The sequence below is a fragment of the Stenella coeruleoalba genome (assembly GCF_951394435.1).
Source record: "Stenella coeruleoalba genome assembly, chromosome: 4".
Lineage (NCBI taxonomy): Eukaryota > Metazoa > Chordata > Mammalia > Artiodactyla > Delphinidae > Stenella > Stenella coeruleoalba.
Window position 1 is genome coordinate 77,292,050 of NC_137149.1, and position 27,635 is coordinate 77,319,684.

Consider the following 27,635-nt stretch of genomic DNA (forward strand, 5'->3'; position numbering starts at 1 on the left):
AGCTTGGTAAGTTATATTTCTAGAAAGGTGTACATTTTGCTTGTTGTCAAATTTATAGCATCTATATTTTCATAAAACCATGCAATGATGGTTTTTAAAAGTCTTTACTGCTAGTATTATTTTTTCATATTCTTTTTTTACTCTTTGATCTATCTTGCCAGACGTGTGCCACTTTTATTAGTTGTTTCAAGGAAATGTCCTTTTAGTCTATATTTAATATTTCATTAAGCTTTTTTTCTTGTTTTATTTCTAGATTGTCTAGTTTTCTTTTAATATTCATCTAGCTTCTAAATTAAACACTAACTTAATATTTTAAAAAATCAGTATTTTAAAAGATGCATTTAATGTTATAATTTTCTAAGTATATTTATTTAGTTATATTCTGTGTCTTGTCTCTAGCTTCATACAAATATTTCAGAGCTCTTCTGGCTGCCATGACACAGCCCATCACAAAGAGTTTCTTACAGAATTTCCATCCTAATTAAAGGACCAGCAAAATATCTTTTGAAGTCTTATAATTTTCATTTTGGAGTTCACCCATTTCATTAAAAGTTATCTGCTTTACCTGTAAAAGTGATTTTATGTTTAGTTCCGGTGAAGGGAGGGGATAGAATGGTACAATGAGACCATTGTCATAATACATGTTTAAAAAACCTAGAGTTTAAAGATTTGAAAATATATATGTGTGTGTGTGTGTGTGTGTATGTATATATATTCTTCTTAGTATATTTCTTACGTATTGTTGTCTTTTCTGGGGAAAAAAACAAATTAAGTTCTTTGAATCTAAAAGTTTATCTTGATTTTGGATATAAAATTTTCTTATCTTAAAGGTCCCCATGAAAATTCTCTAAATCCTCACTTTCACCTTGTCTTGTCTTTTCTTCAATACTAAGCACAAATAAAGCCAGCCTAAAGTCAGTTTAGCTTCACTAATAGCTGAAGATAATGTCAGAGACAAACATCAGATTGGAAGATAGCCAAGGACTATAGTCAAGCACTGGAGCGCCTTGCTGCTTCCACCAAAAGTGGCATATTGGTCAGTACTTCAAACCCTTGGTTTCTTAGATCTCATTAGAACTCCCCGAAATGTCTTTTGTCTGTTTTTCTAATCAACACCCTGATGGAGAAACAAAGTCTGAAACTCTTCTCACTTATAGTCTTACACTTCCTGTTTCCTGTAACTATGTGTATTCTGCTGATTCTGTACAGTACTAGGAGTAAAATGAATACTGACATTTGCCTGCAAACTGTGTGGAATGTGTGACAAGTGATGCAATTCACTGTACAAAGTGAAAAACCAGACATTTTAACAAGTAAAATTATTACCTCCCTATTCTCTCTGATATCAAAACTGTTAGTTGCTAGCCTTCATCTTAAGGATGGAACTCAACTCTTCATAAAAAACCTCTCTTAATGAGCAATGGCTGGCTAGTGACAAATGATCATTATCCTTCCTTCTTTGCAAAAGAAAAAAAAAAAAAAAAGACCTTGACATGATGAAGTGCTCTAATCGACTGTAACCTCTCTTTCGTTGTTGAAAAATCTATTAACCTATGGGGAACTGTGGCCTTCAAGGCCAAAGAGTCAGCATTGCTGATTGAGGAAGATCTATATTTTTTGTTTGGCAGTTTTACCCAAATTAAAGGAATAAGAAAAATGACCATATTCCCCCCCCCCCCCACGCCTTTTCCCAATAGTATGTTTCATTTTTTTTTTCTCCCCATTCTATCTGATTACTTATCCTGAGGTGAAAGCGTTTTTAAATAGCTCAGAGTGCTCTGCCTGGACCTTTTCTGTATCTGGGATACTTCTAGAATTTTACACAGGTGGTACAGCTCAAGCTGGCACTGCCTTCTCCTTGGCAGTGTCTCAAATATTTATCTGAGGAAAGAAGGTTTAAGATTTCCTCCAGACTTCTTGATGGTCTCAATTTTTCAGAGTCAACAGCCTTACTTTTCCATAGGGAAAATCAGTGTTTAAATCAGGATTAATAGTAGTATAGATCCTGGGTTCTACTTTAAAATGATCTCGGTACTGGAATTATTAAACGAACTCAACATGATGGACAACTTTTGACTAAAGTCATTTTTTAAAATTCTTATTACACTTTCAAATAATAAAACAGCTAGAATCCTTTTTTTATTTAGTGAGTTACCATATATGTTTAAAAGTGCATTCTGTGTATATGCTAATTTTATAATTGGATAAAAATGACTGTTTTAGAAAGATATCTAGATTTAGATATAGATCTTTTTTTCCCATGGAAGAGGAAGACTATATCCTAAAGCTGGGAGATAAACCCTAACAATCTAAATATGGCCATGTATAAGGACCTTTCTTGCCTTGGGATTCTTCCTTTTGTGAAATTGCTAAATGATCTCCCTTAGTGAATGGCTTAGGATACACAGTCCCTTTCATATGGTTTTCTAGTGTCAAGATAGGAAGGGTATGCTAGAGAACACAGAAGTGAGCAAAAACAACTCTTAGGGAACAGTCACTATCAGTTTATATTACTTCAGACCTTCACTTTCCATACTTCCTTCAGCTACCTCCTGGCCCTATGAGTCTTCTTCTTTTATATTAAAAAATATATGTCTTCATGCCCTCTTATCCATCCTTATTAAAACTTACTTTCAGAAAATATGTTTATAACCATGTAAGATTTTCAAAACATTAACAACAGGTAGAGCATGGTGAGTGTCCAGTCAGAAATGATGGCAGCCATGGGGCTAGAACAGGATTGTGGGTACCTTCTACTGTGCAAGGCACCAGCCCTGGGAGAAAATGTGTTAGATACATATATATATATATAGACTTCCTGGCACCTTTGAAATCACCTCAGAATCAAGCTCTTTTTTCCTGGGGTCAGCAATAAAGTAATGTATAATTACATGCATTTCATTGGCTGATTTGTCTCTGAACACTTTGGGGCTGTTTCATTATTGAGGTTTAGGAAATTTAGATTTCTGTGGGTTAAAGTACGTTGGCCCTGGGATTATATGCTAAGGAACTACCAAGTACAGAATCAATGAGTTTCAAATTTCTTTATCTCAATGGTTTCTGTAATGTTGGTTATCACATTCTCAGTAAAACTGAAAAGTCAAAATATTTTATTTTAGTAAATTAGTTCAAGATATATTCATTCCATATAATATGAAATTATTTAGATATATTTTGTTTACCTTATAAACATGATTTTAGCACTTATGCAAACAGATGCAAAAATTCTGAATTAGATATTAATTAGCATTATATTTCAACCATATATCAAGAATAATACACTGTGGCCAAATAGGTTTAACTTCAGAAATGGAAGGGTGGCTTCAATGCAATTATGTATTCATATATAATCAATTACATCAACACATAAGGGGGAAAAACATGAAGATAAACATAAAAATATAGAGCATTTGATAACATTTCACTACCATAGTAAATAAAACACTAAACATACGTAATAGAAGAAAACTATATAAATAATATAAACTACTTAAATTTACTTAATAAAAATAGTATACCAAGGCTTCACTGGTGGTGCAGTGGTTAGGAATCCTACTGCCAATGCAGGGGACACGGGTTCGAGCCCTGGTCTGGGAAGATCCCACATGCTGTGGAGCAACTAAGCCCGTGCGCCAAAACTATTGAGCCTGTGCTCTAGAGCCCGTGTGCCACAACTACTGAGCCCGCATGCCACGAGCCTGTGCTCTGCAACAAGGGAAGCCACTGCAATGAGAAGCCCGCACACTACAACGAAGAGTAACCCTAGCTCGCCACAACTAGAGAAAGCCCATGCACAGCAACGAAGACCCAACGCAGTCAAAAATAAATAAATTAAATAAATTAATTTTAAAAATAAATAAAAATACTATACCAATGTGGAAATCTTTAAAAATTTTAATTAAAACAAGAACTAGCCAGGAATGCCAGCTATCACCTGTATTTGTTTAATGTCTTAGAGATTCTAGCAGATGCATTGGACAAGAAAATTAAATAAGCAGCATACGTATTGGACAATAAGAGGCAAGTTTAGCTCCTTTACTATCATTGAATTCATTATGGTTGAATTCCTCAAAAACCTGAGAGCTTCCAGTGAAAAACTGCCAGAAAAAAAAAAAAGATAATTTGATTGTATACAATATTAGCATGTAAAGTCATTTATTATTTATGCCAGCAATATGCTCCCAGTAGTAAAAATTGGAAAAAGATGTTATTCACAAAACCACATAAATACTAAAAACTTAGAAATATGTTTTAAGAAGATATAGAAATTATATTAAAAATCTTGGTGAAATATATAAAGATCTAAACATACGGCAAAACACAAATGTCCTTGGTTATGAAACCAGTATCTAACAGATATGAATTCTCCAAATACTTTGTTTTCAAAATAATTTTCCTATATCCCTTGTATAAACTAACTTCAACATTCATATGGCAAAGTAATATCTTACAATATCTAAGAAGAAATTTTAAGAAGAAAAAGTGCTAAATTGTCAATATCATATTATCTATTATGACCATAACATCAATGTTATACAGTACTAGCGTTGGCATAGATGAATTGAACAGAACCACGCAGCATGATATGCAGAGATAGATTTCAGTTCAGTATACAAGAATATATTCTATGGAAAGTGGTATTTCAATTCAGTGGGAAAGGGATATATTATTTCTTAAATAATCTGGCCTAAGAGGACCTTCAAGATGGTAGAGGAATAATACGTGGAGATCACCTTCCTCCCAACAAATACATCAAAAATACATCTACATGTGGAACAACTCCTACAGAACACCTACTGAATGCAGGCAGAAGACTTCAGACTTCCCAAAAGGCAAGAAACTCCTCAGTACCTGGGTAGGGCAAAAGAAAGAAAAAACAGAGACAAAAGAATAAGGATGGGACCTGCACATCTGGGAGGGAGCTGTGAAGGAGGAAAGGTTTCCACACACTAGAAGCCCCTTCACTGGCAGAGACACGGTTGGGTGGGGGGGAAACTCTGGAGCCACCGAGGAGAGCGCAGCAACAGGGGTGCAGAGGGCATAGTGGAGAGATTCCCGCACAGAGGATCCGTGTGGACCAGCACTCATCAGCCCGAGAGGCTTGTCTGCTCACCCACCGGGGCGGTTGGGGGCTGGGAGCTGAGCTTGTTGTTTGTGGAAAAAACAACATATATGTATATTTCTGAGATATATATATATACACATATACATATATCTTACAAAAATCCAAATCAATACCCGTACAGTCCAAAGACATGGAAAACATTATTTATCAAAAGTAGAACCTTAGAAACTATAAAAAACAACATAAGCATACTACTTTGAGAAATTATATATCTATATAATCTTCAATTCAGAAAAATACTCAAATGGTAAGAGTCTAGATTCTGGAATACACAAAGAGTTCTTAGCTCTTACAAATTGACAAGTAGAAGCAAGCCACTCAATGCATAAATAGGCCAAGATTTTGAATAAGAAATTGTGAGAAGAGCATATTCGAATGCCTAACAAACATGTGAAAAAAATTTTAATTCACTAACAGTAAGATAAATGCCAATTTCAGTAACATCAGACTGGAAAATATCAAAATGAGACAAAAATATTTTGCCAACTGGCAGGGTGGGAGAATGGTATTCTCATATACTGAGAGTTATAAAATGTGAAATTACAAATATACTGAAAAACAAACTGAAAAAATATATTAACACTTTATATTATTTTTGTATTATTCTAGCAAACTGAATTATACAAATCTATTTGCTAAAGCATGAGAACTTAAAGAAAAACATATAAGAAAGTTTTCTGCAGCATTTTTGTAGAAACAATATACAAACCTATCATTCTTTGTGATAATGTATCAAGTTGTGTCATATCTATACCATGAGTTAACATGCAGCCATTAGAAAGAATTAGTTTAAGCTCTAAGTTGTCTTTCAATGTATTACAGAAGGTATGTTGGAAAAGAAATATAAGATGCAGAAAAATGTGTCATACTAGATTTTTTTGGCAAAATGATGAATAATCTCTTATAAATATATAGATTTAAGTAGAGACATAGAAAAACGTGGACATATGCATATTCCATTATTAATTTGGTTTACACAGAGGGGAAGAGAGAGGTAAGAGAGATGAAGAGGGAAGACAGGCATTTTAAAGGCAGCTCTTTTAAATCGGCCTACATTCATGTAAAATTTGGTATATGTGATTAAGTGACCTTAAATTAAATTTCCAAATAATTGGAAAAATTTTTAAAAATAAGGAAGAACTTTAAAGGAGATACCCCAGACTAGGTATTGAGTAGTTCATATAATAAATCTTATTATTTTTTTACTTGTACTTAAAAATATTAAGCTTATTTAAATGTGGTAAAGAGGTTTCATTTCATGATGTTAAAAAATATAACAAAATCACTTTATTCCTTAACTTTTTATATAATGCATACTTCATGTGAATTTCTTCAAAGATGATAGTAAGAAAAATAAGCAGTGAAATGGCTAAGTAGCTGTCATTTGTAGTTTGCATAGATGGTGTCACATTTGTTTATGCTTCAATAACTATTATCTTCCTGTCTACTTCAGAAGTTTCATTTCACATGTGACAGACTGCCAAATTGAGGGTGTATTTCTATTTTATTTATGAATATTCAATCTTTTAGGGTGATTTAAAATGTATTATTATCAGAAAACTTGGAAGAATATTATATAGTACATTTATTGGTATTTATTTTGTGTGTGGTAATAAATGTTTCACCTTAGGACAGAGCTAAAAACAACATTTAAAAAATTTTAAATTGACTTTATTTTTTAGAGCAGTTGTAGATTCACAGCAAAATTGAAGGGAAGGTACAGAGATTTCCCATATATCCCCAATCCCACACATGTATAGCCTCCCCCATAATCAACATTCCCAAGAGTGGTACATTTGTTACAACTGATGAATTATGCATAGGCACATCATAATCACCCAAAGTTCATAGTTTATGTTAGAGTTCACTCTTGGTATTGTGCATTCTGTGGGACTGGACAAATGTATAATGACAAGTATCCATCATTACAGCACAATACAGAGTATTTTCACTACCCTAAAATCCTTGGTGTTCCAGCTATTCATCCCACCCATGCCCCTAGCCCCTGGAAACCACGGATCTTTCTACTGTCTGCATAGTTTTGCATTTTCCAGAATGTCATATATTCTGGAATGATACAGTATGTAACCTTTTCCAATTGGCTCCTTTCACATATAATATTCATTTTAGGTTCCTTCTTGTCTTTTCATGGCTTGATAGCTCTCTTTTTTTTTTTTTTTTACTGAATAATATTTCATAGTCTGTATGTACCATAGTTTATTTTTCCATTAATCTACTGAAGGACATCTTGGTTGTTTACAAGTTTTGGACAATTATGAATAAAGCTGCTATAAACATCCATGTGCAGGTGTTTGTGTGGACATAAGTTTTCAGTTAATCTGGGTTTTTTTGATTGTATGATTGTATGTGGTAAGAGTATGGTTCATCTTATAAGAAACAACCAGACTGTCTTCCAAAGTGACTGTACTATCTTGCAATGAATGAGAGTTCCTATTGCTTCACATCCTCATCAGCATTTAATGTTGTCAGTGTTCCATATTTTGGCCATTTCATCAATGTGTTTTAATTTGCAGTGTTGTTTTAATTTTCATTTCCTCAAAGACATATGATGTGGAGCATTTTTTCATATGTTTATTTGCCATTTGTAAATCTTTGTGAGGCATCTATTCAGGCCGTTGGCCTGTGCTTTCAATTGGATTGATTGTTTCTTATTATTGAGTTTTAAGAGTCTTTTATATTTGATAGATTCTTTGTATATTTGCATATTTATCCTTTGTCAAAAGAACATTCTTTATGTTATTCTTTTTCTTACAACTTATTCCTTTATCAAGAACTCAACTGACACAGGGCTATAATAAGAATCATTATGACTAAGATAAAGCAGACATGTACCTGAAAGAGCTGTACTAGCTTGTTATAGGAGTAATGTAGATTATAAAAATTGAGATCATCCTCTGAAATTGTCAACCTTCATTCTCTTGTAATTTAGAACCATGGGAATAACATTTTAATTATGTTAATGTGAAGCAGAAGTATACTACATTAAAAGCAAAATTGGGGTTACACTGAATTTTTAGTAAAGCCTTTATATCATTAGGAAAGTTACAGTTGCTAGGAGATACTCTGAAGCGTATATTTTCTAACTCCTAGAAATGTACATCTTCAAAGTCCAAGTCAGAAACATATGGCAATTAAAGATACAAGTAGGATAAAAATAATCCTAATTGTAGTCTGCAATGTAGAATTTATAAGGAAAATATCCCTTTATTTTTGAAAGTGGTCATTAATCATTCCAGCTATATAATGCTATGAAAAATTCTACATTTGGAGTGAAGACAAACAGGAATATTGTATACATTATGAAGGATCAAAAAGGCCACTAGAACCAGGAAAACCATTTTGTCTTGTTTTTTATACAAATGAGCCATCTGGCTTTGAGAAAATTAGTTAATATTTCTTATCTTCTGCCCCTGTGTCTTATGACTATATAGCCCAGTTTACTTTTATAGTCTTAATTTATGTCTGTGTCCTAGTAAAATAGTAATCAGGTACCTTTCACTGTTAAAACCGTTGCTTTAGACAATATAATTGTAACCTTGTTTATGTACATATACTTTTTTTACATGGTATTTAAATCCCCTTAAAGTTTATTCGTGGAACTCATAGAGAAGTGATTCTTTTTTTTTTTTAATTAGTTTATTTAATTTATTTATTTTTGGCTGTGTTGGGTCCCCGTTGCGGCACGCGGGCTTCTCATTGTGGTGGCCTCCCCTGTTGCGGAGCCCAGGCTTCAAGCCCGCAGGATTCAGTAGTTGTGGCTTGCGGGGTCCAGAGCACAGGCTCAGTAGTTGTGGCACACGGGCCCAGCCGCCCTGCAGTGGGATCCTCCCAGGCCAGGACTCGAACCCGTGTCCCCCTCATTGGCAGGCAGGCTCCCAACCACTGCGCCACCAAGGAAGCCCGAGCAGTGATTCTTAATTTTAGTGTGCATACAGATCTCTTGAATGCTTGTTACATATCACATATAAAGCACTGAATCTCTCTCCCAAATTGTCTTGTTCTACAGCTCTGTAAGGGTGAAAAATGTCTTTTTACTCAGGTGGCAATCGTTAGTGTTGTTCACTGCTATGCAGTTCTCTGATTTCAGGCATGGTGGAATTGCTTTCTGTGGACCCTTTGTGTCCTTTGTGGTTAGCTGGGATATGTGACTAGTTCTGGCCATTGAGTTGAAGATAGAGGTGATATTTGTCACTTCTGGGCTGGGACCGTTTTTTGGGGCACACTAACAGGCAGCATTTGAGATGGTAGCTGATCTACTAGCCTTATTCCTTGACTATTAGCAAAGATTTCTTCCTTGCCAGTCCTTGATGCTGATTATGGAAATGAATGAGAAACAAACCTTTTCTACTTTAAGCCATGGGTATTTTTAGCCTTTAGTCAGATCTAGCCTGTCTTGATTGATATGTGCTTCAGTCCACATTTTGCGAACATTGGATAGAAACTTTATTGATCTAAAGTTAATACTTAATATACTACAGGAATCCCAATAAATTATGAGTTACAATATCTAAAGATTGTATGTAAGAGAAACAATGATAAAAGAGTTTCTAAATCTATTTTCAGAATGGCAGATGGAACTAGAGGAGGAAGAATTAAGAGAAGAAAGTGTTGCAAGAATATCAAATGGTCACGTGTCAAATGCTGAGAAGTTAAGTAAAATAAGGACTGAAGGTATGTACTGGATTTTGTTTTATGGTGCCCAGTTTTTGGTTGGCAAGGGAAGATTTTGTGAAAAGTGTTGATAAGTCAGCAAAGAAGAAAGCCATTTAGACAACCAGTGTAAATTACTCTTGAGATATTTTGCTTTGAAGGGAAGAAAAACAATATCTGGAAGAGACAGGTGTACTGGGAGGGATAGTTTTAATTATATGAGAGATTATAACAATGCTTTTCAATCCTTTACATTAAAATAATCTAAAGAATATTTTTTTAAAAAGATGTCCAGGACCTACTAATGGCCAATTAATCAGAACTGCTTGGCATTTGTAAAAGCACTCCGTGTGATTATATTGTAGAGTCACATTATGAGAACTATTGACGGAAACATATTTGAATTCTAGTGGGAGAAATTTAGTGGATTGAAAATGTCTCTGAGAGACAGAAAAGAAAATTATAGCAAAAGAGTCCTAAGAGTTCCAAAGAATTTGGGATCAAAGCTGAGATAAAGAGCTGAACTTAAGTAAGAGAGATATTTTCTTTTTCCCACATTATAGCTTTAGGGCAAGAGGAGAATATTTATAGTGCATATCATTCTGTTTATTAGAGACAGAATGTTGACAGAGTTTGCATCTGATAGAAACTTCTATTTTTGTTAGTGTAGCAGAGGAAAAGTAATATTCTTAATACAGAGAAATATAAGGAGGTCAGAGGTTTAAGGAGAGCCAACTTACTGGAGAAACATTGTGATGTCTCTGAGAAATATTGAAGTCCCTTATGAGACTGAAAACCACAAATTATTATAAACTTCTCAGGTATGTGATTTTTCTCCAGAAATGTCCAACTTCCTGGTTATAGTCAAGGACAAAGCTTCTGATTGGGTTCACTGTGGTTGTAGATTTGCCATAAGATTGTAATTGGAAAGCAGTGGTGCAGGGATCTGGACATTTTCAAGATAGTGATTGAAATGAGGGGGTTTTTGCTTGGAATTAAAGCTGGATATGGAAAAAATAAACGGATGATGGCACTGATTTTACATCATATACTGTGGGTCTGCATTATGACTAAGAGCAGGAAATTGAAGAGGGAAGAGATTGTGGCCAGAGAATGGCATGTTTAAGTTAACAATTTAGGAAATGAAATAGTTTTAGGTCATGGGAAGAATATAAGATCAGGTGGCAGAGAAGAAGGATAAGGTTATTAGTCTTAAGGGGAGAGAAAGACTGATTTGCTAGTATTTTTTGGAAAATTCATTTTCAAGGACATTGACATGTTAAAATAGTGACAAGGGTTAGGTTGGAAAGGATAGATTTAGAAGTCTTCATTGATTGATGACTAATGATTAATGGCTAATTGATTAATGGTAATGATAGGGAAATTTGGAGACTGCTGCAATGAAGGAGGAAGAGGTGTATAGTTAGATATGATTAATTCATTGGAGCTGCAGGACCTATAAAACTGGTAGAGCAACTACCTAGAAAAGGCATTGGAGAGCTGTGAGGATGCCATCTCTACCTTCTGACCTTGAGGTACATGGGATGTGAGAGAGAGACAGCTGTGAAGGAACATTACAGATTTTCCTGTTTCAGTTATGGGTGGTAGAAATAATGAGATAGTGTGAGTTAGTGAACACTACAATGAGCTAATAGGAGTTGGGATGATGTTGGGAGGAGATAGATGCTAAGGAATCTCCTTTCTAGGGTCTTTAACTTTAGGATTTCCACTGATTTCTTAGAGGTGATTTCAGTGTCTTCCGCTTCGGGGAAGGAAGTTGGATTTAACCAGACCACCTCTAAAGCATCTTTTCCACTGCTCTGAGGCTTGAAGTGTTCTTCACTTCACATGAAAGTATCAGTGCTTTAAAGTTGCCTAAGGTAATTGTATAATATCATGATGATATGGGAAGTCATATAACTAAAACCCCAAATAGAAAAGATTTAGGAGTGTCTCATAGGATATAGGCTACTTTCCTGAGAGAGTTCTTATCTACATGGCAACCGTATCCCATTAACTATTTTAAGCTGCTTCAGTTACTGTTCTCTCGTTTGTTAGAAGTGAGTAAAGAAATGAAGGAAATGAGTATCATTGGGAGATTTCTTCAAAGTCACAAAAACCTTCTCAAAGCTTCTAATATGTATAAAACACTTACACAGGGACACGCTGTTTCTATATTGAGTCAAGTAATGAGTACAGTAGTTACCTGGATATATTTACCTTTTATGACCAAATGTTGTCTTTTCCTTCCCACAATTTTCTCTGAAACCTAAAACACAGGTATTAAAACAAATGAACAACACCTACTTGAATTGGTATTTCGAACTCCGTTTCTTTGAGATCTGTTGATATTTTCTTAGAAAGGATTCACCACCAACACAATTTAAACTTTTCAGTGTGACTTTTTAAATACAAATATGCATTTCCATCAGTCACAAAGTAAAAACTACCTCAGCAATTTGAACATGGGCCATTTAATGCAAATCATTATGAACTAGTAAAAAGGGTAACTTCTAAAAGGTTTGCAAACTGGTACTCTAGGAATACAGAAAAGCCAACGCAGGGGGCAACTACTCCCACTAGGGCTGAGAAAAAGCGAGCAAGGAAGAAACTAAAAATTTAGGGAAACATCCTCTGGCCCCACCTCCATCAATCCTGAGATTCTGAACTTGTGGAAGAGTGTGTGGCTGCCACAGAAACACACAATCTATCAGAGGCAGAGAAACTTGACGGAAGGAATAGGTGAGGACTGAAGGCTGAACCAACAGGAGACAGAGAAATTCACAAGGGAGTATGGGCAGGCCAAAGCTGGTTTGTAATAACAGTCCGCTGGGGCCAGGAAACTTGCTGAAAGTCCAGGTGAACCAGGCCTGGTGTGCAAGGGCCACTGAGATAACCACCACAGGACCTCCCACAGGCCCAGCTGCTAGCAGGCATGCCCACAAAACAATAGCACATCATAGGAAGAAAAGCATCTTACTTGTGCTATATCTTCACAATGACCCTCCTCTATCCTCTATGAAAATGCCTAACGTTGCTCTAGTTAGCTAAAGAGAAATGTTTACAGAATTCAGCCGTAGAATCATCATCATAAAAAGCACCTCAAAAAAAGCATGCAGGGCTTCCCTGGTGGCGCAGTGGTTGAGAGTCCGCCTGCCGATGCAGGGGACAATGGTTCGTGCCCCGGTCCGGGAAGATCCCACATGCCACGGAGCGGCTGGGCCCGTGAGCCATGGCCGCTGAGCCTGTGCGTCCGGGGCCTGTGCTCCGCAACGGGAGAGGCCACAACAGTGAGAGGCCCGCATACCGCAAAAAAAAAAAAAAAAAGCATGCACTTAGAACTGAAAAGGAAGTATACTGATCGTTGTCACAGCTTCTACATTGGAAAATCAGAAAACAGTTCCTAATTCCGGAGTTTCAGAAGCAGAAGAGCAAAAGTAAACTACACACAATTATCCGTCCGATTTTACGCTTCAATATAGTCATCCCCAAAGATGAATTTTGGAGTAATTAGGCAAGATAAGCAACATTTTATGTTAAAATTCCAATTCAAACTTAGACATGACTGAAGAATAATAACAAGCTGTAATACATTAAGATTGCTTTTATAAAATACAGAGAGATAAATTTTATAAGTGACAGATTTTATTTTGTAAACATTTGACACGTTATGTGCCAGTTTTGCAGGTTGATGTAAATGGACATAGGAGCTGGAGCAACCCCTATGTCCACATTGTCTATCTGTTGGCTGCCATCACATATCATTCACTTAATGCTTTGGGTTAATTGTTTTCTTCACTAGCTTCTTCTTTAGAAATGTAAATATCCCCAAGAGGATTATCCTGTTTAACTACTGTCAGCTACCTCTGGAGTCAAAAACATATGCAGCTTTTAAACAGTCATTACTATTCATAGAGGCAAAAAGCACTCCCCTGGTTCTCAGAGAAATCTTGAATGTTATTCTTATCAAAAGCCAAATGCTGCATGTAAAAATTAGTCTAAAATCATAAGTATTATTTATCATAAAATTTCTCAGATTTTAATATCTTGAAGTGGATTTGAGGCTATCTTGCTCAATTGCTCATATTTTCTATTTAAGAGAGGGACAAGTGCATGTAACCCATGATCAGTTTTAGTTACTGTGGGGACACAATAGTACTCAAATCATCAGACCGTCCGCGGTGAGGTACAATGAAGACAATGCACAAAAAATGTAGAAGGGCTTAAAAAGATACTTAGAAAATCATGAAAGCTAAAGTGGAGTCACTGTGTTGGACATCTCAGAATTTTAACAAGGGCATGCTCCAATTCTAACTCTGTAATTGTCTCTATGTCATTCCAAGTCACTGTTTAAAAAAAATATTCAGCCAACCAATCAGCTGATTTTTGTGGCTGTTGTTGCTTTTATTGGTCTCTGTATACAATAGCATACAACTGACCCAACTGCCCTTATATTTCTCACTGAATTGACTTTTGTAGTCTAACCAAATCATTGGGGCTTTTGTTAGGCTTCAAGCATAACTGGAATTCTGCCTGTGAAAGATGAATAGCATTGTTAATCAGCATCTATAAACCATGCTTAACCAATGGCAGTGCAGAAATACCAACAAGAAAATTTAGTTTCGTTTTTAAATTTGCCTTTACTCAATATGTCTCATGAAGAATGGCAAAAGATTTCCAATCAGTTATTGGACTGTAGGAAGAAGTGAGGTCACTGCGTGTAGTAAGGTCCTAGGGCGCATTTGGAAGAGAATCTTAACATTGGAAGTCGTTTGGCATGAACATGAGTTTCGGAAAGTAGCTAGTATAGGCCAAACCACTGGGTATTCAGCCTCAAGAATAATACTAAATGCTATCGATACATTTGAGGGTATTTTTCCATTTCACAATGGCCTCTTATTACTGAGAATTGCCTCCCTGACCCCCAGGGATTAAGTGCTATTGTTGTACTATGTGACACTGTCATTTTAGTGCAATTAATCAGATGAGATAAGCTGCTGCCTCATGCTGGGCCAATCATATTCTGTCCCTGAGAATTCTGGATTGAGATTCAAGGACACTGCTGAGTCTCTCTGTATGAGCTGGAATTATAAATTGTAAACTCAGGAACTGTGGGGTGTCCATACTCAGCTATGAGAGTGGGAAGCCATGTGATGTATAGCCTTGAAAACTGAGGCAAATAATAGAGAAAGGCAGAGGCAACTATAAGAGAGGAAATTCATTTTGGCTTTATAGTTCCTGATTTCAGTCCTTTGGAAGTAACCTGCTTTTTTTTTTCTTTTTCTATCCTTTCACTAATTCCTTTTTTTTTTTTTTTTTCTGCTTAGGGTAGCTCCAATGATTAACTTGAGGTTATTTTTAAAAATCACAGTTTTATTCTTTTTTTTAATAAATTTATCTTATTTATTTATTTATTTTTGGATTCATTGGGTCTTCATTGCTGTGCATGCGCTTTTCTCTAGTTGCAGAGAGCGGGGGCTACTCTTCGTTGCAGTGCGCAGTCTTCTCATTGCAGTGGCTTCTCTTGTTGCGGAGCACAGGCTCTAGAGCTCAGGCTCAGTGGTTGTGGCTCATGGGCTTAGTTGCTCGGAGGCATGTGGGATCTTACTGGACCAGGGCTCGAACCCGTGTCCCCTGCATTGACAGGCAGATTCTTAACCACTGTGCGACCAGGAAAGCCCCCGCAGTCTTATTCTTTTAATGTATACCATAATTCCTTTCACTAAACCTTCAAAATGTATACGGCACATGTGTCTAAGTGCCTTACATAGAATGGGTGCTCAAATTAAACCGTACAGGAAGGTAACAGAATTAATAACTAACAACATTTTATGCCTTATGTTAAAATGTCAACAGCAAACATTGTGTCCAGTTTTGTTACACTTTTTTTAACTAAAATAAGCCATTCATAACACAGGTAAAACTTTTTCCTTTAATAGTGATTGTTTCTATATATGACAATACAGGTTTCAGAAAAGAATTTTGCCAAATAATTTTTCCATTTGTTTTATTATGTTTTTATCAAAGAAAATGATTGGCACATTTTTTTCTAAATTTTAGCTGTTTGATTGCATTTCTTGGGAGACTTTGTGGTATAGGTTATTGTAGCAAATTTAAAGAAAACCAAGAATAAATAGTTTTTAAACACCTGTCTTGTATTTAGGTTCTTATGGACAAGTACTCAAGCAAACAGGAGGTTGTAATAATAGGATATATAAAAACTGAGTGCCAATAAAAATTTAGAAACAACATAAATTATTATTACTGATATTAATATTGGTAATCGTTAAGATGGTCTTTGAAGTCCCAGTAGTAGTATAACTGACATTTAACAAGTACCTATTCTATGCCATGAACTCTGCTACAACTTTTATGATTTTCTCATTAATCTTTGTAGCAACTATGATAACTGTTATCATTTTACAGATGAGAAAATGAAAACTTAGTGACATTAATAATTTTTAAATGTCTGTGAGGTTCAATTAAGTATTTTAATTTTATGTTTTGAGAAGATGCATTTTAGTATGTGAGACCCATACTTTACATATGAAACATAATCATTATAATTTTTCTTTTGAGACTTTTTCTCCTGACACTTTCATCTACCTTGAAGCAGATCTTCTCCATATCCTTAGGTACTTAATAAAAAGCATGAAAAGGTCATTATTAAATGTTCCAACCAAAATATTAAACCCAAAATATTTGCCCTAATACCAGCCAACTAAACATTATTGTCAAGGGAACAGAAGTCCTTATATCTTTTACTATTCTGTCTTCAGTTTTTCATAATATTTTTTCTTTCTGATGTTAATTTTCTCCTCAGGATATGACATCCTCTGATATTTGAAAATGAATGGTGTTTCCACCAAGTTTTGAGTGACTAGGAGGTTGTTAAGATTATAAATGTGTATCCTCAGACACTTGAACATTGTTCATAAATTGGATTTTTGAAGTGTTAGCAGTGTTCTCTTTGAGGGATTAATCTCTCCTTCAATAGACTTGGGAAGGAGGATGAGCAGCCTAAATGTAATATTCGACCAACTTTATCACACTCAGTTTTTAAAACTCAAGACCCCAACTTATCTCTTGAGGAATTTTTCATCTCTTTAATCTCATATTTCTCCTCTGTCAGCCAGATCACACATTTTTAGTGCATTTCCAGAATTTTGTCTATGTATCCTAAATATGTTTTCATCCCTATTTTCATGTCATTCCATCTTATTTCAAGGGTTTCAAGGCAAGGGCCTCAGTAAAAACATTTTACTTCACTTATTTTCACCTTATAAAATTCACAGAAATAAGTGGAACAAAGAAATATGTTTGAAGGCATCTTAATCAAAGATAGGGGTGCCCCTTCCCTCTTCAAGGAAAACTTTACTTTTACCATAGGGGCCCCTCTAATTTGGAAATTTCCATCCTAAGGAGGAAGTCTAAAAGCACATTTTGTTCCTTGTTTACTCCTAGGTAGTAACCAGAACGTCTAGGGAAATGTTTTGGAAATTTAGTAAATATAACCCTTTCTCTGATCTAAGAGGATTGCCCATGGTATATAGAAACTTGACAGTGATAGTGAATCTTGCAAGTGATTGACATAGTACAAAGCAATCCAAAAATCTTATTCTCCTAAAAGGTAACAGTTCCACTCCGGTTTTTTTTTTTGGCGGAGCACAGGCTCCAGACGCGCAGGCTCAGCGGCCATGGCTTATGGGCCCAGCCGCTCCGCGGCACGTGAGATCCTCCGGACCGGGGCACGAACCCGCGTCCCCTGTATCAGCAGGCAGACTCTCAACCGCTACGCCACCAGGGAAGCCCCCACTCCAGCTTTGAATTTAATAACTTAAGGAAGCTAATCGTTTGTTTCTAAAGTTGGGAAAGCAGATCCTCAAATGAGATAATCATATTTACAAGGCCATCAGTTACTTTTGTGGTCAAGGGCGATTGCTAGGAACCCTTGACAAAAGATGAAATAATAAGATTGGGGGATGGTATTGTGGAGTCTTTCTTTAAATAATTTTAACTTACAAAAATATGTCATACAAGGTGACATAAAATAATTATAGTAATTATGATTGATGATACAAATACATTCTGCTATTTAGATTTTATAATGCTTTGCAGAATATATTGTTCTCTTTTAAAGGTTCTATAAGAAAGGCATGGAGGATATTTTTTTTTTTCACCTTTTCAAAGATGATGCAATGACATACAGAGTTCAGTGGTTTGTACCAGGACATATTGTTGTAAATATGATAAATGAAACCCAATTCTAAGTCCCTGTGTGGTATAGGGTAGGACTTTCTAAAACTGTAGTATACATTTGAGTCACACAGAAAATTTGTTTAAACAAATTTCTGAGTGCCACCCCTATAGACTGATTCAGTGCATCTGAGATGGGGCCAAGGTGGACTTTTCCAACAAGCTCCCAAGTGACAGTAACACAGCTGAGCCATTGATCACACTCTGAGCAGCCGATTCTGACAGATATTGGTTTTAATCTTGTGGTAGCACATTATAATTCTTATTTTTTAAGTCATTTAAGCTTTTTAAACCACGTTCTCCTTAGCCTCACATTGAAAAAAATTAATAATATGTAGTTTTATTGTAAGAACTAAATGAAAAATAGGTTAAAAACATCTAGTCTATCCTAAGTGCTCATATTACTAGTTCCATTCTCTCTCTATGGAGCCATCCTGTGGAGTTTTATTGATTCCTCCAGTTCCTTTCTCCTCAAGATTGCCACTCTATTCCCATTCTGATGGAGTCAAGCAACCTTTAATGCTTCATCCTGACATCTTCCTGAGAAGGTATTGAACTGAAAATTCAGCAGTTGAGAGAATTATTTACTATTAGAAGTATTAAGTTCTTTTTACGACACCAGCTCTCTCCTAAGTTTGCGATAGATTCATCATTTTAATATTTCTTTCAGCATTTTATCATAAAAATGACTCATTAATTCAGACCATTCTGAAAAACTGAATGTGAGAATTTGGGAAAAGGCAAGACCTAAGTTGAACTTGTCATCATCTGTGGGACGAAATTTCTTCTAGCGGACATATTGACATATGAGTACAAAATTATTTGAAGGTATGCATGTAATTTAATTGACAGAGTAAACTAATCTAAAACATTTTTAATAAAGAGTTGTTTTAATTTGAAACAAATTTTATTTTATGCTATTTTGCTTCATTGCAACTGTGAGCTTCAATTTTCAAATAAACACTAAAAATTTTAATAAGATACATTTCCATCTACTCAAGTACAAAAAAGTCATGAAAACACGTTTATATAGCATTTTAAATAATTATATTTTTAAATATAGTATTTTACATTTTATTGCTATGATATTTTAAATCAATTTTATTGGGATGTATATAAAGAAAACGTATGGCAATGCAGGACTATACATACAAATTCATGCATATTAAATATTTTTAAAAAGTGAAATTGGAGTTCTTACATATCATTTTTTTTTAATTTGGAGGAAACCAAAACGTATACTTAAAAAACATTCTTTTTTAAAATGACAATTGCTATAACTTCTATACTAAAAGGAAAATAAAACTAGATAGCACAATGAAAATATTTTGGATTCCACATGATTTAAGTCCAAATAATACTTTCCAAATTTTTCCCAGTAATAGAACATGTAACCAGATCACTTCAACTAGTATTTAATATGGGTTTCATTTTATTGATGATTTATTTATATCTGTTAATAGTTGTATGGGAGTATTGGAGAGTGTTTCAGTTCTACTACCGAGGGACTATCTTCTTGAATTAATCCTCCTCTTTCTGCTTTGTCCTTATCTTTTTTTTTTTTTTTTTTTTTTTTTGCGGTACACGGGCCTTTCACTGTTGTGGCCTCTCCCGTTGCGGAGCACAGGCTCCGGACGCGCAGGCCCAGCGGCTACAGCTCACGGGCCCAGCCGCTCCGCAGCACGTGGGATCTTCCCGGACCAGGGCACGAACCCGTGTCCACTGCATCAGCAGGCGGACTCCCAACCACTGCGCCACCGGAGAAGCCCTGTCCTTATCTTGTATAAGGTTCAGGCCTTGCTTTACCAATGTCTTGAACTTGCAATTCATAATCATATTTCCTATCTCAGAGTGCCTCATGTTTGGTCAGGATGATGATGAAACTACCCAGTGTTTTAATTCCCCTGATGTGGCTTCAAGAGATTCCTTCAGATTCGTTCCCATTTTAGTTCCACTAGTGCAGTTCAATGTATTCAGGTCAAGGAACATCTTTTTGTTATGTCCCTACCAAAGATGAGCAGGTAGTGAATACCCTAAATTAAGACTGTGAACATTTCTTAGATAGTAGGACATATAAAAATTCTGTAGACCTAATGTCATTAAAAACTTCATTAAATATTTCTTGTTGAAATGAAAACAGGGCCTAGAAATTCTCTGAAATGACCTCAATTAAAGAAATTAGGGCTTCCCTGGTGGCGCAATGGTTGAGTCTGCCTGCCAATGCAGGGGACACGGGTTCATGCCCCGGTCCGGGAAGATCCCACATGCCGCGGAGCGGCTGGGCCCGTGAGCCATGGCCGCTGAGCCTGCGCGTCCGGAGCCTGTGCTCCTCAACGGGAGAGGCCACAACAGTGAGAGGCCTGCGTACCGCAAAAAAAAAAAAAAAAAAAAAAAAAAAAGAAATTATTATAATAAGGAGATTATTGTGTTAGGCAAATGAAATACAAAAAAACTCCACAAAAACAAGAATGAAAATTTAGGGTTCGTGGGGAGAAGTCATATTTCACATAGCTTAACAAATTAGGTAGAACCAGTTTTCTATACTTGTGACCTAAATAACCATTGATAATTTTTTAAAAGCTACATATTAGGGGCTTCCCTGGTGGCGCAGTGGTTGAGAGTCTGCCTGCCGATGCAGGGGACACGGGTTCGTGCCCCGGTCCGGGAAGATCCCACATGCCGCGGAGCGGCTAGGCCCGTGAGCCATGGCCGATGAGCCTGCGCGTCCGGAGCCTGTGCTCCGCAACGGGAGAGGCCACAACAGTGGGAGGCCCGCGTACCGCAAAAAAAACAAAACAAAACAAACAAACAAACAAAAAAGCTACATATTAGAACCAAGTCCAAATGTATGTATTTCCATGAAGACATACTATGAAATAAAAATCTGCATGTTAGTTTCCAGATACATGGAATAGATATTGTATTGCAATTTTTAGGTAGACACTCCTTAAAAGAAGCATAAATTGCAAACAATTTTCCCTGGGAATGAAGAGGATATGGTGTTTAATGATATTGCTGTAGTTTTGCATTGAAATCTGTCAATGTGGTTAGGCTGAAGTTATTTCCCAGAATTCCCTTTCTGCTTATGGTGTGACAAGAGAAAGATTCCTGTGTGAATTTTGGAGGGCGGAAAGGAACTGTATATATATATGTATGTATACACACACACACACACACACACACACACACACACACACACACACACACAGTTCTTATAGTTCTGCTTCTCTGAGTAAACCCTGAACACAGAATTTGGAACAAAGAGTGGCTGCAGAGTAACCTACTGTCCTGATTTTCTAGGAATATGGTGTTTTCTGGCATGTGAGTTATTCAGTACTATCATTGGGACAATTCTGGGCAAACTGGGGTGATTCATCAATCTACCTCAGAGAACCAGAATTTTGAGGATGAGTTTTCTGAATCGTTTTAGGGTTTTCTGAAACTGGTTCTCTGATTTTATTAGCTTTAAACACATTAATGTTTATATTTCCAGTGGTGAAGTGGGCACTGGGTGATCCATGGCATGCATGGCAAGTGGTCAATCAAATTATCATGTATAGATACCTGTAATCAATTGCCTATAAAAAGCAAGGCACTGGGTAACAAAGTATTCACTACTATAAAAACTTAAGTGAAAATAAAAAGAGTATAATGGGCTTGGTTTTTGCTTCTAACCACACTGAATAATTTAGGAAAGAAAACGGTATGATCATGCTTTAAATTCTCAGCTCAAAGAAACTGAAAGCTTCTATAATTGCCCTGAAGGAAACCTACATCTTTCATATCTCCAGAACCAATATTTCTGAAAACCACACTCAATGTCTAACCCTGCAGATGGCTGAATAATAATGCAAGTTGAATTCCCAATGTCTCAAAGTCACTCTCAATCAAGCTGCAGCAAAGATTGAGAAGGAATGCAATAGTAAAATTTGGCATGGGGGCAAATGAACAGATTCCAGTAGAGCTGAGAACCTTGAAACCCTAATTTATGCTGTGTCTTCTGTAGAATCAGCTCTGCCTAAGAAGACTAGCCTCCCTCACCTAAAGAAACTATAATTTGTTCCTGTGAGGCAGTTGCCTTGCAAAACACTGATGATTCCTCCTCAGAGCCTTTCCTACCACCTATCCTTGTGTCCAGATTCATAACCAGATTAAAGTCCCATCAGGCCCCAAAGGATCTGAGGTACAAAATGTGTCCCATGAGGAAGTATGATGCCCACTAAAAAAATTGCACAATTTTACCAATATGTGGGGATAAAGCTTAAGAGAGGAGTGTTCAGATTGAAGAAATATGAAGTTGGGCTCCAGATTCAATGTTTTAGCTTGAGAAGGTTAATAATGATTGTTTGCTTGGTTGGTTGACTGAAATAAGGATCAAAAGATGCCTTACACTCACTAAAGATAGATACACACACAAAGATGCCTTACACTAATAAAGCCAATATGCCAGAACTTAGTTGGTTTACTGTAGATCAGGGTATCCAAAGGCTTAGAACTGCTAGAGGGCATTTATCGCATAAGTCTTGCCAACCCACCTTCATGGAAATCCAGAGGATATGCTCTTCACCATACCTGTAAAAAACAAATTTGTGAAAGAAGTCTCAGCATCCTTGAAGAGCTCTGTGGTCACTCTTAGCTGGGGTCAGAAATTATATTGAGAATTGCTACCATAGAACTGGGATTCCCTAAATTCCATGGGGATAATTGGATCCCAGGGTACAGGGACCAAGTGGCAGCACTTAATTGCCAAAGACAAGATGGTCATAGTTTCTGTAATGGACAGTAAAGCCAAAGCAGTAATCAGAATATTCTGACCTATAGAGATATGGTGTTGGCTAGTTGATCTTTGGTGTCCCTGGAGTGAAATAAATGAGCAGAAAACTACATTGTTACTTGATCTGTATAAATGGGAAAGCTCTAGGTCTAGTGAACAGAGGTTTGACTGGAATAATCGAATCAAAGAACCATGGCCCTTCCTTCATTTAATTCCCAAATCTGAACCAATTCACAGACCTAGAACTCCTTGAAGGAATGTAACTCTATGTGCTCTTGAGGAAGAACCCTGGTACACTGCCAACATTTTATACTGCTAATTTTTCCTCCCTGCCTTCTTTAAGGAGAACTGTAGCCATTTTCCAGTATAACTGTGAATTAAGGAAGGGAGCCTAATCAGACATTTTAGGGATTACAAAATACTGGATAAGAAATGAAATTAAGACCTAGAGACCCAAACATCACTGTTAAAGCAGTGGCTAATAGTTAGAGTAGAGGCTAATGGTCAGGTGATCAAGGGAGTTTTGCCTCTAGTTAAGCCTACAGTGTGCCCAGTAGGTCCCTGAACCCATTCTATGGTTATTTCCTCAGTTCCAGATGTATAATTGAAATAGACATAGTGAACAGCTGGTGGAGCCTCTGTATTTTATTCCATTACCTTTGAAGTAAGGGCTGTTATGGTAAGAAAGGACAAATAGAAACCACTAGAACTACCTCTCTCTCTCTCTTCCTCTCTCCCTCTCTCTCTCTCTCTATGTATCTATATCTATATAGATATAGATATAGTAAATGAAACAAAAACAATACCTCATTTCTAGAGAGATTGCAAAGACTGGTGACACCATCAACTTGGGAAATTCAGGGGCGGTGATTCCTACTGTCAAAGAGAAACAAGGTTGGGTAGAAGTTAAAGGTGGTAAAGCCAGATTTTATTCAGCGATAACTACCAGAGTTGGAAGAGAATTCAGCATAAACTGAGCTCAACTTTGCAGAAACAAAAGGCAAGAGACTTTTGAAATGCTGGGTATGCTATAGGAAAGACACTGAAGGGCCTTAAGGGGAGGTTTGATCCATGTGGCCAGGCTATCTGGGTTTACTAATTGATGCTTGTCTAGAAGAGAAACAAACTTCTGGTATTTCTGTGACAAGCAGGGGGAATAATTGTACAAGTTGGAGTGAGGTACCTAGAATTTAAGAACTTCCCCTCCCACAGGGACTGGGAAGAAAGAGAGTTATCTCCCTGAATATTTGCATTTCAAAGAGAGGACTACCAGGTCCTTAGGATGACAGTTCTGGGGGGTGGAAGATTAATATCTCAAAAGGGCAGAGAAAGGATTTATAATTATAAGTTTTCTAAAATAACTGCTCTAAAGGGGGTTCAGAGCCTATCATAGAACATAATTCTTCTGGCAGCATTGAGCTTTCTTAGGCAGGCATTTTAAATGGGGGTGGGGTCATCCTAGGGAAGCACCTTAAGCTGCTACAAGTCATGCTGGAGTTTGGTACAGGGGTCTCAGTACAGGGGTTTGGATGGAGAGTTTTGGTGCTCAGAGTTTTTTTCAGTTAACACTACCACATTCCCGCTGTACTCACCAATTTGGCCTCTGTAGAAGAAAAATGAATCTTTAAAAAAGTGACTGATAATTATAAACTTAATGAGGGGGTGACTCGAATTGCAGCTGCTATAGCAGATGAGATTTTGGTGTAAGAGCAAATATATACATTCCCCGGCACCTGTTATTGATTTGGCAAATGCTCTTTTTTCTCTACATATTGTATCAATTTTCCATTGCTGCTGTAACTCATTATTATGAATTTTGTGGCTTGGAACAACACAAATTTATTATTTTACAGTTCTGGAAGTCAGAAGTCTAAAATCAATTTCCCTGGGCTAAAGTCAAGGTATTAGCTGATTCCTTCTGGAGACTCTGGGGGATGAATCTCTTCTCTTGTCTTTTTCAACTTCTAATGGCTGCCTGTATTCCTTGCCTTGGGGCCCCTTCCTTCATATTCAAAGTGGTCACTCCAATTTCTGCTCCCATTATCACATCTGCTTCTCCTCTGACTCCTCCTGAGTCCCTGTTACAAAGACCTGTGTGATTACTTGGACCCACCTGGATCCAGGATCACCCCATCATCTCAAGGTCGTTAATTTAGTCACACTTCTAAAGTCCCTTTTGGCATATTCATCAACATTCACAACTTCTGGGGAATAGGATGAGAACAACTCTGCTTTCAATGTCACATCCCCTTCTCTAACTTTGACCTTCTTGTTTCCCTCCTATAAGACTTTGTGATTACATTGGGCCCACGTGGATAATCTCCCCATCTCAAGACCTTTAACTTAATCATATCTGTAATATCCCTTTTCCATGTAAGGTAACACATTCACAGGTTTCTGAGATTAGGATACAGACACTTTGGGGATGCCATTATTCTGTTTACCAAAAGCCCTTATCATGATGTGAGATGGGTTTTGTACAAAGGTGGTTCTGTAAACAACTATATACACTGGTCATAGACCAGTTTTACTCAAAGTTTGTGACACAATCATCATTTTTAAAATATTGGAACTAAAGAACGTAAATATATACACATATATATGTATGTATATACATATACATGTTTTATAGGACATATAGAGAAACAATTGTTGTGTCAATCTAAAGAGACAAGTTTCTTTAGAAGAAGGATTTATTTACCACATGGCTGAGTGTCTGTTATCTGTCAGACACTTTAGGTGGTTACTATACATCCATGAACAAAGTAATGATCCAGTCCCTCATGGAACTTACATTCTAATGGAGAAAAGATAGACAGTAAATAATGATCATAGTAATCAACAGATTAGAAGATGGTATAAGATATACGGAAAAATGAAGCTAGAAAAGTGGAGTTTGCTGGATTACGAGTTGCAATTTTAAAAAGGGTCACTGAGTATCTGGATATTGAATGAAGACTTGAAGGATTTGAAGGAGATGGTCTTCTAGATAGGAGGAGAAAGGACACAGCAGGCAGAGGGAACAGCCAGGGCAAATGCTGTAAGGCGGCAGGAGGCCTGGTATGTTCATGGAGATGCAGGAGGCCAGGATGTGGAGTGAAGTGAGTAAGAAGATAAATGTAGGCCAAATTCTGTGGGCCTTTGAAGGCCATTTTCAGGACTTTGGCTTTTATTCTGTGTAAACCATTGCAAGATTTTAAATATAATATTCACATTATCTGATTTATATGTTCAAAGGGTTATACACAGTTTCCCAGGATAGAGGCCAGGTCTAAGAGAAAGGGAGAGGACTTCCCTGGTAGGGCAGTGGTTAAGAACCTGCCTGCCAATGCAGGAGACATGGGTTCGAGCCCTGGTCCGGGAAGATCCCATATGCCATGGAACAACTAGGTCCGTGAGCCACAACTGCTGAGCCCATGTGCCACAACTAATGAAACCCACACGCCTAGAGCCCGTGCTCTGCAATAAGAGAAGCCACTGCAATGAGAAACCCGCACACTGCAACAAAGAGTAGCCCCTGCTCTCTGCAACTAGAGAAAGCCCACACGCAGAAAAAAGACTCAAAGCAGCCAAGAAAGAAAGAAAGAGAGAGAGAGAGAGAAAGAAAGAAGAGAAAAAGGGGGAAATGTAGTACGACTTCAATTTCAGAAATGGAGCAACTGAAATGTGGAATTGCTGTCAACTGAGATGGGTTGAGCAGAGTGGTTTTAGGAGGGAAATGAGGAATTCAGGTCTGGGCATGAGGAGTTAGAAATGTTTTTAAGGCATCCAAATGTAATTGTCAATTTGTAGTGTCAAATCGGATGTCTGAGTAAAGAACCCAGCTAACAATGTAGGATAGAGACATAAATTCAGGATTCCTGGACATTTGAATGTTATTTAAAACTGTGAAACTAAAAGAAAAATGAATTTAGATATAGAGAAGACAGATAACCAAAGAATGTGTCCTGCAGCCTCCAACATTGAAGTAGAAGAGTAAAGGAGACTTTGAGACAGGAATCTGAATGTAGTAAGTTGTGAAATAAACAAGCTGTCAAGTTGTGACCAATGATGTAGGCCTGGGGACCAAAAAGACCAGAATATCACAATATTTCTCAAAAAACATTGCCATTATTTCTGTCGGCCTTGTTTTTTTCTTTTTCTTTTTTAAAATGCTAGGTTGAATTCTCAAAATTAGTGGGTGATTTTGGAACCATTTCTTCCATTATTGAGAAGGAGATTCAGCTCTTTGAAGTGTAAAAGGCTGTGATGCAATGATTACTAGATACTATTTTCACTTGAGCTGAGACATTTGATCCTAACCTTCTCTCCCTAGTGAATCCAGATTTTGGCTCCATTCTCTGCTCTGATTACTGAGGCCCAGTGAACGGCCTTAATGAATTATAGTGGCAACTCCCTGGTGATTATTGATTTCATCCAGCTCACTGAACAGAAATAAGTACTTTCTAACTTGTTGTGACATTGAATAGATGTGTTTATTTATTAAAGGATGTTGTAATGGCAGCATGCCATCTTGTCAGGAGAAAGAACAACTTTCCTTTTCTGGGACAGAGAGAGCATCAAGGAAAGACTGGCAAATTAGAGTTTGCTACAAAAACCCAACAAATGGCCATCTTTGATGGCCAGTTTTGAAATATGACAGAAGCAAGAAAAAGAAACTAGAATTAGATTCAAATACCTCTGAATTTCTTCTCAACCCTGACACACACTAGCTTTGACTTTTGGTAAATTATCCAACATCTTATTATCAGGTTTTTCATCACAGAGACATGGATGATGGCAGAAACTACAAGGATCATTCTATACATA

General features: G+C 36.8%; 1 protein-coding gene across 16 annotated transcripts in view; it reads left to right on the top strand.

Annotated features, from left to right (window-relative positions):
• The window catches only part of LOC307185259 (uncharacterized protein), a 1,189,055-nt gene that overhangs the window by 1,099,594 nt on the left and 61,826 nt on the right, over positions 1–27,635 (top strand). For 14 of the 16 annotated variants that reach the window (XM_079919222.1, XM_079919221.1, XM_079919216.1 and 11 more), the window contains one exon: positions 9,710–9,817. In XM_079919222.1, the coding sequence (XP_079775348.1) occupies positions 9,710–9,817 (108 nt within the window). Of the gene's footprint in view, positions 1–9,709; positions 9,957–27,635 lie in introns of those variants that run through there. The other 2 variants (XR_013827927.1, XM_079919220.1) reach the window with 1 other exon arrangement.